Source organism: Carettochelys insculpta, chromosome 8, assembly GCF_033958435.1.
Source record: "Carettochelys insculpta isolate YL-2023 chromosome 8, ASM3395843v1, whole genome shotgun sequence".
NCBI lineage: Eukaryota > Metazoa > Chordata > Testudines > Carettochelyidae > Carettochelys > Carettochelys insculpta.
In genome coordinates, this window is record NC_134144.1 from 28,159,550 (window position 1) to 28,174,157 (window position 14,608).

The window sequence follows — 14,608 nt, forward strand, 5'->3', positions numbered from 1 at the left end:
TAAACATAATAAAACCCAAACCATGTTTCGGGGTGTGAGCCAAAACAGCATCAGGCTCATTGAAACGAAACACACTGCTGGAGCCTGTATTTAATTTCTGTCCAATGGCAGCCTTGAGCACATTTCATTTCACACAACTGGCATCTTCTGCTCCACAATGTCTCTCTCCTTGGCTGCAAAAAGCACCAAGTTTCTGTTAGAAAGAGGTGTTTGGTTGAGATTAAGTTTGATATCTGTGACATTCATTTTATGATACACTTAGATATCTTAGCATAGGAAAACCCCTTAAAGGTATCAGACTCTAGGGTGAATTCTTACTCCTCTCTCAGTGCTTCTGGATTTACATGTGTAGCATCATGGGAATTACACTGATGTAGTATAGCAGGCTGACGGTGCAATGCCACAGCACATTAATACTGAAACGAGTGATGCACATGATCCCACAGCAGAACCAGGATGATGACTGAACAGAGGGAGGGGCTATGAGGTGTGGAAAGCAGTGCAAGTAGTGTACCAGCAGCACGCAGGAAGTGAAGGCTCAGCAGCTAACAGCAGGATGCTGTTACAGCAACATGGCTTTTCTCTTTCACCCCCAGCCCCACATGGTTAGGTGAGGGCCAGTGGACACTCCTTAGGCCATTGAAGCCTTTGAAAAGCAGTCCCAACCTTCTAGCCAGTAAGTGCTCAGCTCCCAAGGCCTGTTTCCTTTGCAACGAGTGAGGATGAATGCAGGTTAAGTTGAACAAGAGGAATTTCATTAAATCCTGAGTATTCCTCAGTCCATGGGGCTAAATGGCTTCCAGTCTCCTTCCCCACATTCCCCATCTGCAGTATATTATTCATCATGAGTAGTATTATGAGTTATAAGGTTTAATATATGACAAGCAATAAAGTAAATATGTAGCATACAGAAATATTCAGATAAGATATAATTTGGTTCAACAGGAATAATGTCTTCAGAATCTAAAAATGTTAAATATATATAATATGGTATTAGCACTGAATTAGCAACTGTCCAGATGGGCAGGTGGGGGAAGAGAGACATTTTCGACAGCAAAATAGAAAATGTCTCTTGATGTCCATTAGACTCGGTAATATAATACTAACAAGGATATTGTATAGAACTGTTCTCTGGTCTGCTGTCTGATTCACTCTGCAGATATCCTCTTAAATCAATAGCACTCACATTGATTCTTCTAGCATACTGCATTCCAGTAAAAAACACAAATCCTCACGACCTTGGATGAGTGGATGAGTCAGCAATTTCCTACCCTAAGGGTTCTTTGATGACTTTTGATTTAGGTAAAAATACCTGGAAGGAGCCAAGTATACACAAATATTTGCAAATAATGAACCTGTTAGTTCCATCATATGATTTTATTGCAACACACAAACCAGCAGATTGCAATTTACAGACTACAGTGGGTACATGAATGCCAACAAGTGGACCAAGCCCAAATCCACGGAAGCCATAATGAAAAAGACGTGCAATCCAGATGCCTGCTCTGTGTGTGTGTGCGTGCGCGCGCATGAGAGAGAGAGAGAGAGAGAGAGAAGTGGTAATCCATGATGATCCCAACATCCCAGTTGCTTGATAGGTAGTCCTGTGGGACTTCTGTGATAGTTTAACTATGGTGCTACATGGCCAATTTGTCACAAGCTATTGTTTACAATCTCTTTAAGCTACTAAATTAACAATATGTTTTAACTTGGTTTCACAAAGGACAGCTTAGTTCCCAGACCTGAAGAAGAGTTCTGAGAGGCTTGAAAGCTTGTCTCTCCCACTCCAAAAGAAGTTAGTCCAGTGTAAAAGATACCACCTCATCTCTCTTCTCTCAGCTTAATTTAATCTTGCTTTCTCTCCCTTCAGCTGCAGCCCTTCATGCCTGCTCCATTAATTTCCATGAACTCATTACATCAGTAATCTCTCCCTGTCTTCCCTCCTACTCTGTGCTGATTAGGTCTCAGCTAAAGTATTGTGTCCAGTTCTGGGCACCACGTTTCAAGAAAGACGCAGAGAAATTGGAGAAGGTTCAGAGAAGAGCAACAAGAATGATTTTTCCAGAGAACATGAGCTATGAGGGAAGACTGAAAGAATTGTGCTTGTTTAGTATAGAAAACAGAAGGCTGAGAGGGGACATGATAGCAGTTTTCAAGTACTTAAAACAGTGTTGCAGGAAGGAAGGAGAAAAATTGTTCTTGGACTCTGAGGATAGAAGAAGAAGCAATGGGCTTAAACTGAAGCAAGGGAGGTTTAGGTTGGCCATTAGGAAAAGCTTCCTAATTGTTGGTGGTTAAACACTGAACTATATTGCCTAGGGAGGTTGTGGAATCTTCGTCACTGGAGATATTTAAAAGCAGGTTTGACAGACATCTATCAAGGATAATCTAGATGATACTTGGTCCTGCCATGATGGCAAGAGACTGGAATTGATGACCTCTCAAGGTCCCTTTCAGTTCTATCATTCTATGTTTCTATGTCTGTCTGGGACTTCCATAGTCATTCAAAGAAACTTGCTAGAGGTATACTTAGGGGCTTAAAAATAGCTCAGGGAAATAAGATAGAGGTATTGCATCAGACAAGTATAAATTTTAGGTTATTTGTTTTTGTCTAGGACACTCTTCTATTACAGATGCAAGGTAAATCTTACATTCTATTATGAAATATTTTTCTCACAGTGCCTCTATGTTTACTGCTGCACTGTGCTCCCAGGCTTTGCACTCAAGGCTATGTCTACATTAGGGGAACACTTTGAAATGGCCATGCTAATGGCCAAATCGGAGAATACTAATGAAGCACTGAAGTGAATATTCGGCGCCTCATTAGCATGCTGCTTGAAGTGCCGTGTTTCGCTCACAAGTGGCTCGTCTATATGGGGGTCCTCTTCAAAAGGACCCTGCAAACGTTGAAATCCCCTTTCGAAGTGCTGCAGCTGGCAGCATGCTAATGACGTGCTGAATATCCATTTCAGCGCCTCATTAGTATTCTCTGATTTGGCCATTAGCATGGCCATTTCAAAGTCTTCCCCTAATGTAGGCATACACTTGAGTGCAAAACTTGGGAGCACAAGTTTTCCCCTAGTGTAGACATAGTCCATACATTTGCATCAGTGTTCCCTCTAAGGGGGGCATTTCGACAGCCACCCACAAGATGTTAGGTGCCACCCAGCTGATTAACGGAGTGTGCACGGCCATCCACAATGGGCATCATGTATTCCTAGTGGTAGTGCACATCCACACAAGCCTTGGCACACACAACAAAATTTATTCCACTCCTAGACAGAAGAAATTAGAGAAAACACTGGTTTGTATACTAATTGTGGGTTTGGCATTATCCAAGAACAATATAGAAAATGGTAGTGTTTACTGCTCTCTTCCAGCACGCATTCTATTTTAAGGCTTGGGTTCAGAAACAGAGATTTATTAGTGCCCTAATCTTAGAATCTGAAGGTACAGAATGTATTCTTGTCCCATTTCCCAAGAACATTCATTAGAAATAGCAGTAGAGGATATAGAACAGCCTGTGTCGAGACATCTGCAGGCAGTCCAGCATACAAATTCTCATTTTCTTTTGCACTGGGAAGTAGGTTTTCTAAGCCAATGGGAGAACAGTTTAATAAACTGAGCCCAGTGGAAAACACCACATGCAAATGTTCATAATTATGGTATTTGTTTTTATTAACACATTGCTAAAAATGTTCTTTAACAGTAAGTATAACAGAATGATCAACATGATTCATAGCTCTTCACAGAATTCGGCCTTTCATAGGTCAGTGTATTTCACTGTTCATCTGTATTATACTTGTTTGCTTTTTAGTCACATACACATTGTCATAAAAATAAACAGGGAGACATGAATGGAGTTTTCCTATTAGTACCAAATTTTCAACAAGCTGGGCCATATTTTGCTATCAAATACAACATTGTAAATTTGAAGTGATTTAGGCTACATAGGCTTTGACTGAAGCCTACATAGGTTGATTGACATGTGAAGAAGGCAAGTTTTGAGGTAGGGCAACTAGGTTGGGTGAGCAGCCTTATAAAAAGAGAGATGGTTGTGAACCTATTGAAAAGCAGCCAGCGGAGAAGCAAATGGAGGGTTTTTTGCCCAGGAGGTCACCTAAAGAGAGCACGCAGATTTTGTGCCTCACAAGATTCTGGGAACTTTGGCTGAAGAGGCTCTTGATGCATTACAAGTAAGAAAATATGGATAGTGAGGAATTAGCTATTGTGACTGACACAGGATGTGCCATATTTGTCTTTCTCCCAGAAGATACGAACACCTTGGACTGTATAGAGTACAACCTGGTCTCTGCACTGGAAGAAAGGTTAAAGAACTAGAGATTTATGTCTCAACCCTGCCTTGCATCAGACAAAATGAAGACTTCCTGGACGTAAGTCAGAATTTGGTATTGTTGGCAGAGCATACCAAAGAATCAGAGAGGGCAGAGAAGAAGGGACCAAAGAATAGAAAAGAAAACTGTCAGCATGAGATCTCCAGAAGGAGGAAGAGAATGAGTATACCTCCCAACACAGATATTGGTAAGTATTAGCTTGGGTTCTCTGCACCGGGGCTATTGCTGAGAGGGCCTTAGAAGAGTCATCTGATGCCAGGAGATAAGAAGGAGACTGTCAAACAGAAGGCATGGGGTGCACTGTCCTAGGGATTGTCCTATATGTCCAAAAGGAAGAGAAGAATGGCAATGAGCGAGGATTCCCTCCTAAGGGGAACAGAGTTATCCATCTGCTGTCCGGACCAGGAATCCTGAGTGTGCTGCTTGGTTGGAGCTAGAATCCAGAGTGTGATGGAGAGTCTGCCAAGACTCACCAAGACCCCTGACCACTGCTGTTTTCTATTTACCCACAACAGCACATACAAGAGAGCCAAGAATGACCTTGAGCATATCACTGCACGTTACATGGTTCTAAGAAAGATACAAGAGTTTAGGATACGAACATTGTTCTTATTTGTCCTCCCAAGCAAAAGAAAAGGCCTGGGCAGGAACTATTAAATCATGAAAGCAGAAACATGGCTACACAGATGGGCTGCATCTACACGTGCATTCCTCTTTCAAAAGAGGTATGCAAATGAAGCAAATCAAAAATGCAAATGAGGTATAAATTTGCATATTCAATGCCTCTTTTGCATATTCTAATTTCAAAAGAGCATCTTTCGAAAGAAGAAAGCCAGTGTAGACGCTGCTCTTTTGAAAGTAAACCCATCTTCGAAAGAATCCTTCTTCTCTTTATTTAATGGGAAGAAGGATTCTTTCGAAGATGGGTTTACTTTCGAAAGAGCAGGTCTACACTGGCTTTCTTCTTTCGAAAGGAGCTCTTTTGAAATTAGAATATGCAAATGAGGCGACAAGTATGCAAATTTATACCTCATTTGCATTTTTGATTTGCTTCATTTGCATGGGCCATTTCTACACAGGCCACTTTCTTCAACAGTGGCATGGTAATACATAGCCTGAAATATGCTAATGAGGCACAGATGCAAATTCCCCTTGCCTCATTAGCATATGGTCACGTGATTTGGAGTCTGGAAGACCATTCTTTCAGACTCCAAAACACCGTTTAGAAGCACAGCCCCCGGGGGGGTCTTCCGGAAGGAAGTCCTTCTTCCGGAGGCCCCTTCTTCCCAAAAATTTTCAGAAAAAGGGGCCTCCGGAAGAAGGACTTCCTTCTGGAAGCTCCCCCAGGGCCGCGCTTCTACACCGCGTTTTGGAGTCTGGAAGAACGGTCTTCCGGACTCCAAATCACATGACCGTATGATAATGAGGCATGGGGAATTTGCTTCCATGCCTCATCAGCATATTTCAGGCTGTGTATTACCATGCCACTTTCAAAGAAAGTGGCCTGTGTAGAAACGGCCATGGTGTCTGTGAGAGGGTTTTGGTTTCTTCAACAATGGGCTTGTGTCCCATGAAAGAGCATTACTGTGTGGGATGGGCTCCATCTATCAAATAGTGGGAAGGGCATCTTTGAACATTGACTCGCTAACCTGATAAGGAAAGCTATAAAGTAGGTCTCAAGTTGGTGACAAAGATGCATCTAGGCCAAAGAAATTGAGTCAAGGTGTAGGGTCTAAATTATGGAAAAGGAACTAGAATACACAACTGTATTAATAAGGCAAGAAAAGTAACAAGAGAGTCTGCAAAATATCTTTGATGCTTGCACACCATACAAGGAGTGTGGGGGAACAAGCAGGGTGAACTGGAAGTCAAGGTATATGAAGACTTAATACAATGATGACTTAATACAGTCTGGCAACAAACTTAATTGGGCCCTGGGCAATGTGGCGTGGAACATCAATGGAAAGGGTGGGGTAAGTGCAGCCAGTCCTTAGCAGCACCAGATGGCGCCATGCCTCCCACAGTCCACTCACATCATACCACACAGGGCTCCAGCAGTGAGTTAAAGTTCTGCAGTTCTGGCTGTCACTGCTGCTGTGATAGAAGCAGAGGCCTGGGCCCTTTTAAATTGCTGGGCTCAGGGACAACTGCCATCTTTGTCCACCACCACCAGCAGCAGCCCAGATTTAATATGACTACTCCCACAACTGAAATACCAGTATATGGGGAATATCCAGGGGTGAAAGAGACTTAAATTTCTTACGGGCACTGCTGCATTGGAATCCCCGCTTCGGGAGGGGGCTCAGGGCAGAGCCTTGAGGGGGCTGCAATACAACAGTACCTGTAAGAAATGTAAGCGTGTGGAGGGATTTGGGAGCAGAGGATGGAGGGTGCAGGAATCCGGGCAGTACATTTAGGTATAGAGGATGGAGCTGAGGGCAGGGGATTATGGTGGTGGAGAACACAGGGCAGGGCAAGCTTGGGGCTGAGAACATGGCAACTGTTTTGTGAAGATACAGAGTGCCGCTCTGTGACTATTTAGGGTAATGCTAAAGCAGCAACATCGTCAATAATGGCCACTGGGGGTAATGCACAAAGAAAACCCTAACGTAGCAACAGCAGCACTGGGTGGCCATGCAAGGTAATGTACAAACAACTTCCAATGCAGCAACAGTTGCACTGGGTGGCAACCTGAGGTAATAACGGAAGAATTTCCCCCATGAAGCAAGTGTCAGTGTTGGATATTAACAGCAATGCACTTAGCGTTGACCTAAAGCAGCAACAATGTCACTGGGTGGCCACTTGAGGTAAAGCACTAAGCAGCTCGGTCATGAAGCAAAGGTGTGACTCGTAGGCTACAGCTACACTGTTGTTATTTCAGGATACAAATACAACCTAAAATAGCAACTCTGGGGCTAAACTCCCCACTCAAAGTAGCAGTGCTATTTCAAGTGCAGTATTTGGTTTCCACAACCTCTCATCACGAGGTTAGCAAAACCCTTGGAATAGCCACTTATTTTGAACTTTGGTGCCATTTGGATGGCATCAAGTTCGAAATAAGTTAGCTCAAAATAATTTACACAATTTGCATTGCGCAAATTGTATAAGTTATTTCAAGTTATGACTAAAGTGTAGCTGTGGCCACCTGGGGTACTGCACAAATAATTCCTAATGCAGCAAAGGGACATGGGGTGGACACAATGTAATATAGGAACAAAATGAAAACTAATGCAGCAAAAGTGACACTGAGTGGCCACTAGGGGTAATGTACTTAGAAGTTCCCTCATGAAGCAACAGTGAAACTTGGTGGACAGTTAGGGTATGTCTCTACTTCCACATCAATCTTCCAGAGATCAGTTTGCCACATGTGTGAAGAAATGGCAAGATCAATCTCTCTGGGCTCTGCCATCAAACCTGGTACTCCACGCAATAGCATGGAGTAAGGGACATTAGCATGAGCCTGAAAAGCCCCAATGTACTCTAGGGCAGACAGTCAATTCTGATATATCGATTCTAGCTATGTCAATGGCATAGCTAGAACTGCATATCTAGAATTAACTGATCCCTAGTGTAGACCAGGCCTTAGGGGTAATGCACTTAGGTTTGTTCTATTGCCGTAACAGTGGCACAGTGAGATCACTTGGGGTAATGCAGTTAGCAGTTCCCTAAGGAAGCAACAGTAACACTGGGTGGACATTTGGGAAACGCATTTAGCATTGCTTTAATGCCTCAACAGTTCCACTGGGTAGCCACTCAGGGTAATGCTCAAAGGTGTTCCCGCATGAAGTGACAGTGCCACTCGGTGTACACTTAGGCAGGAGTGGCCAACCTTTTTGCATCATGGCCACAGGACAATTTTTTGTTGTTTTTTGCATTTTCTAGGGGCAGAACACAAAATAGCCCCCCATCAGCCCCCAAACCTGCCCTCATCCCAAGCTTAACCCCTCTCAGCCCCAAACCCACTCTCCCATTCCTAGGATTAACTCATCTCAGATGATGAACTCTGTGCTCTGTTGCTGCTCCTCTGCAGCCTTCTCCTCCTTGTCAGTACAGCTGTGCAGCTCACGAAGGGGCAGACTTGGCCACCACTCTCCCAGCTCTCCTACTCATTTCCCCCACCTGCAGCACAGGCAGCTCCCCTGCCCTGACACACTGAAATAATGGAACTAAATTTAATTGGTTTAACACCAGATCCCTCCCGCCGCCCTGCCGGCCACTAAACCAATTACATTAGTTCCATTATTTCAACTGCAACAGCATCTGGACCCACAAGAGGAGTCAGTGGTGGCAGCGTCTGGAGCTGAAAGTGGCTCCTCAAAGAGCCGCATGTGGCTCTGGAACCACAGCTTGCTGACCCCTGCCCCAAGTTGACTACACCCTGTGCCCCATATTCTCTTTGCCAGGTTGGGTAAAATGGCACCACTGACAAGGGAAAAGGCTTTGCAGGCCAGAAAAAAAGTTTGGTGACTGGATTCTAGCCTGCAGGCCATGTGTTTGCCAGCCCTGACTTAGGGTAATTCACTCAGCAATCCCCTAAAGCCACAACAGTGACACAGGGTGGACACTCAGGATAACGCACAAAAAATTACCAAAGCAGCAACAATGACACTGGGTGGACATGTGGGGTAATGCAAAAAATCCTGAAAGCAACAACAGCCAGGGTGAGTGGCTATTCAGCTTAAGGTACTTAACAACTCCCTAATGCAGCACCAGTGACAGTGGGTGGCCACTTGGTGTAATGTCCAAAATTCATAATACAGCACCAGTGATATTGGGTGGACACTTGCGGTAATGCAGAAAAAATTCCTAATGCAGTAATAGCGCCCCTGGATGGCCACTCGGGATAACGAACTTGGAAGTTTCACTTGGTAGACACTTAGAATTTCCCTAAAGCAGACCGCTCATGCATCTGATGAATTGGGTCCTTACCTATGAAAGCTTATGCTCCAAAATATCTCTTAGTCTATAAGGTGCCACAGGACGTTTTGCTGTTCTTGAAGATACAGACTAAGACGGCTACCTCTCTGATACGTGACACGTGGCCACTCGAGGTAATTCAGTTAGCTAAAGCAGGGGTGAGCAAACATTTTACAGCTGGTCCCCTCCCACCTCCCAATGGCTCTGGAAGCAAGTTGTGGTCTCCTGGAAGTGACGTACTGTGCTCCCTCAGCAATGATGGTGGCGGAGGCCCCGGGGTGAGTGGGAGAGAGCAGATAAGTCAGCTTTCTGAGTGCTGCTTTCTCTTTGGAAAACTTTGGCTTTTATTTTTAGTTCATTCAAGAGACACCAGCAAATTTTTTTATAAATCTCCTTTTTGTTTGATTGGACCCACAGGATCATTTCTCTGACCCTTGTGCTAAACAGAAAGAGGTTGATAGTAACTCTGCTAGTTTTGGAACTCATACTGCTTCTTATTGTAAGGGATTCTCAGCAGCAATGAAACTTTAAGCAAAATATGTTCCGGTCTCTTTGTATCAGACTCTCAGAAGCTTCGAAGCAAACCCAGCTCAAGGTGCCTCAAGGAGTTACGTCTAAACATGACATAAAATAGAATTAGCATTTGTAAAGCAAACTACTGGTGGACCTTGAGCCTGTGCTCAGGAGATCTCAGTGTGCTGCTCAAGGAGAACTTACTTTTCTTGAGGTCCCTACCTGGTGTGAGCAGTAGGTGAGAAGCTGTCAGGTGCTGATCTGGTCTGGTCTGGGAGCTGAGCTATTTAGTCTGAATAGACTGTGAAACCTGTCTGCTTCTCTGTCCACACTGTCCCCCAGCCTCTCCAGCTGGCATCTACAAGCAGAGCCTTTTGTAAGGCATGTGCACTGTGGGACACTTGTCTGGAGTTACCCTGAATACTCAGCTGCCACTAACATCCTGACAGGGGGAACACTGACTCATTAATCAAGCCGCTCTCCTGCAGCAAGGCCACACTCTCCTCCCAGCAAAGACACCCAGAGTGAGCTACTACCTCTAGAAAAAAAAAGCAGCCAGGAAACAACTCCCAGCAGAGATCAGCACAACAGGAGCAGAGCGGCCGGGGGAGGGCAAGGGAGGGTGTGCTGCAGGGAAGGGGAAGCCTGGTCAAGCTGCATCCCCCTTACAAAATTTCATCATGCCCCCAAGGGAGCGAGCCCCCCCACTTTGCACATGCCTGTCATAAGCATAACCTGATATCTGAAGAGGATAGCAAAGCTTGTGGCCCCATGTCAAACCATCATAAGAAAATACAGGAATTGAACTTTTGCATATATCCAGTACGTTTTGCATAATATTAGTTTGAACTTAGTCTACAGCAAGAAAATATGGGAGATTAATAGACACTATTGCTTATTAGAAATTCAATATAATTAGATAGAGCAATAGAGTTCTAATATGCAGTAAATAAAATTTTACCCAGAGTAGTAAATAATTAGCCCAGGGTGGTAAACAATTCTCATTCACATGAGTGATATCATTATAACTGTGACTATCAGATGAGCTGGAGGCTTCAAATTATGGAACAAGGTACATGTACCTGTGTTATAGGTAAACTACCATAAGATGATAATGGGGGTTCATAATTTTATAGTAGCTTATTTGGAAATAGCGCTAACACACTAGTTCTTCTCCTTTACGTTGTAATTACTTACATTTATTAAAGGCAATCAGGAGTTAAGGACATTGAGCACCTGGCAGGAGGCACTTTCTACCTTGCAGAATGGACCCATGCCAGAACCATAAAATGACCCAGTACTGACAGTGAGCGTCAGTAAAGAGGCAACTGATCCAGTTCTGTACACACTTAGCTGCAAATGTGACTGATTACAAATATTATTAAGCATCATTTCAGAAACCATGGATAAGGTTACACTTCCACTCCTGTTGCTTATATTCAAGTCTAAATTCTGAAAAGGCCCAGAGCCTCGGTGTTTAACTCCAGTGGAAACCAGTGAGGATTAGAGGATCTGGGCCAAACCCTTACGTGGGAAATGCTGAAAATTCTCAGTTCTCTTGATATCGATCTAAGAATTCTATGCCTCATAGGCTCAGATGTTTAATGTGCAGCTTTGGTCCTCCCTCCTTTCAGTAAATGCCCAAAAGCACGATACAACACAGAGGTATGTTTTCAATAAGAAATGAGCTGTATGGGCTGTACTCACACTTATCCAAATAGTTGCTTTCAAAGCAATGGAACTAAATGCATAAGTAGCAGTCTGCACAAGTGGGATATCAGCATGTGCTGCCATAGGCTAGAGATAGCACCTAGAAGTTGAGAAGTAATGAATGTTGTATACAGGGGCTGATAGGATACGTCCTTCAAGAGGCAAAATTGGAGGGACATTAATTCAAAATACGAAGAAGCATTAATAAGATGCACCGGTAGATAAGAATTGAAGTCACTGGGTTAAGTTATTCCTGGGTTAAGTTATTATTATTATTAATTATTCCTGGGTTAAGTTATCCCTGGACAAATGTGCTCCTTGTTTACCTAGTTGCTGAGTTTTATTTTAGGGAGACGGTGCAAAACCAGTGGGCAGAAACAAAACATGCATTAGCATAATGAGAAACAGTACCTGAACAGTACCTTTGATGGCAGGAGGAGTGTACACACTCTGCTTCCTCTGCTTAGGGGAGGCATTCTGTGACTAGAAATAAGGAAAGAAAGTTTAATAAACATAGAAGGAAAAAAGTCAAATCATATCAGGCTATTTCCTGGGGGTGGGGGAAAACTATTCAGTTATTTAGGCTTTCTACATTGCCTCCTTTCCACATATAGCTTGTATGCTCACTCACACAGCCTTGTTTTCCCTCTGAGTCCCTGTCAATTCTACTCCAGTCAGTGGTAGACAATCCAAACAGTTATTATGTATTCAAATTCTGGAGAGTGCTTCAGGTGAAAGGGCTGCAATATGTGTTCCACAAGGCAAGAAAGATGTAGGGTAGAACTCTGAGAGCCAGGACTGGTAAATGTGAACAAACTTGATGGGACCACGGAAAATTCAGCCACATCTATGATAAGTGAACATCTGACTAACTAAAATTATGCCTGACCATGGATGTTGCTAGACCAGAGACTGGTGTACTAGAAAAGTTCAACATGTATGTCTTTTTGAGATGAAGTGACCAGAATTGCATGCAACATTCATGGTTTGGACATACCAGGAATACATAGTGGCATTGTGATGTTTACTGTGTTTTGAGGGCTCCCTTTCCTAAAGGTTCATAACATTGTTAGCTTTTCTGACTGCCACTGCACTTTGAGTGCAAGTTTTCCAAAAAATATCCATAATGACTCCAAAGTCTTTCCTGAATGGTAAGAACTAATTCAGATTCCATTATTTTGGATATATAGCTGGGATTGTATTTTCCAGTGTGCATTACTTCACACTTCTCAACACAGAATTTCATCTGCTACCTTGCTGCACAGTCAGCCCAGGACAATCTGTTGGAGAGAAAAGGTCGCCAGTTCTTGGTGCATTCCACTCATATATATCCAGTATGTTTTGCATAATATTAGTTTGAACTTAGTCTACAGCAAGACAATATGGGAGATTAAGAGACTCTATTGCTTCCCATGCCAAAGACTGTCATTAGAAATTCAATATAATTGCAAACAGCAATATAGTTCTAATATGCAGTAAATAATATCAATTCCACACTTTCTGTAATTATTTTAGAATTGAGCTTGCTAACATTACTTTTTGGAGGCTTTTTGGTTTTTTTGCTTATCATTTCTTTTATTTAGTTAGTTGCATTTTGTCTTTTACTGAATGAGGATTTTTTTTCATTCTTTCAATTAATGCAAAATATGGGTAAAAGTCAATGTAAAGACATTGATTTCAACAGGCTCTAGCCCTGGCCATAGTATGGAATAAGAAAGGAAACTTGGAAACCTTAACCTCCCCTGTACTCCTGAAGAACATCTGATGTGCTTATGAATCGAATAGAGACTAATGGAGAAGTTGACCAAAATTAGAGGAACAATAGGTATTTGTACAAAACCATTTATCTGGAAATGTCACCCATGAAAATCTGTGTCATTTAAGGAATACTGAAAGTATAAACAACTGTATGAACCAGCAAAGCAAGAATTAATGTATTTCAAAATGGTTGTATAATAATAGCCCACTATTTAAAAAAGGTAACTAACTTACTTCTCCTTGTGAGTTGTTCTTTCTCTTCTCATCTATTTCTACAAAAGGGAAAACATTCAATTAAAGAAAAGGGAGTACCAAAAGCTTATTTCTTCCAAGATATATATTGTGCATCTCAATCATATTGTGGATCTCAATCATATTTTCACTGTAAGTAAGGACTAACATCACTGATTTACTATTTTCCCCCAACTTCTGTCTATCCTGTAGGCCAAATAGATCCTCAGCCTTTAAACATATGAATGCTTAGGCCAGATATTCAGAAATGTTTTGCATTCAACAGCTCCCATTCAGAACAACAGACAATAAACTCTTTTTAAAATCTATCTCAAACTGCAAGCCTTTGAAGTAAGGACTTCACCTTCTTTTAAGTTTGCAGAACACCCAGTAGTTTATGGGCATGACTAGAAATCAAGTGATAATCATTCCTAACAACTACAAGACGTTACTGTCTATTATTTATACAACAGCAAAATGACATCACTAATAGAACATCTTATATACAAAATTAGCTATGATTATTTGAAAATTTGTCATTTAAAAGTTTCATGACAGCACACTAACTTAGCGTCAGGAGTGACCATGGGGTGTTTCTTGTTATCACATATTGCTGCTGGTTGATTACCAGCAGCATTCACTGACTCTGTCAGCGACAAAACTTAGTACTTTAAAGATAGTAAATTCCTTTTATACTTTATCTAGTAAACTGTGCAATGCTGTTCAGTTGCTGCCTGATACCTAGTTGCAATCAATTTATTCCTGTTGCATAAAATTATTACTTTTCTATTGTTGTCAGAACTGTTGTTAATGGTCAAAAAGTAAGTATCATGGTAAAAAAGTAATAACCAAGGATGATCTGCCAATTACAACACTATCTACACTAACTGTGTAAAGAGTGAATTAGAAGAAGCCCTAAATATCAGAGTATATTACTAAGGAAAGGATAGCCTGGGTCAGCAAGACCTTCGATGCCACATAATCATAGAGCTGTAAAATAAAGTTACCCTAAAATACACTGCAACAAATCTCTTCCCCTCAAGACACATGGGCTCCATCCTAAAATGCTCATGTGCATTTCCTACTAAAGTTTGGTGACTTTGTCCATCTGTGCAAATATCTTA

General features: G+C 42.3%; 1 protein-coding gene across 2 annotated transcripts in view; it reads right to left on the minus strand.

Moving 5' to 3' along the window:
- The window catches only part of PPP1R1C (protein phosphatase 1 regulatory inhibitor subunit 1C), a 74,180-nt gene that overhangs the window by 19,104 nt on the left and 40,468 nt on the right, over window positions 1-14,608 (minus strand). Inside the window, exons 3-4 of one of the 2 annotated variants that reach the window (XM_075001386.1) lie at window positions 13,488-13,525; window positions 11,918-11,978 (exon numbers count right to left, since the gene is read on the minus strand). In XM_075001386.1, coding sequence (XP_074857487.1) covers window positions 11,918-11,978; window positions 13,488-13,525 — 99 coding nt within the window. Of the gene's footprint in view, window positions 1-11,906; window positions 11,979-13,487; window positions 13,526-14,608 lie in introns of both variants that reach the window. The other variant, XM_075001387.1, reaches the window with a different exon arrangement.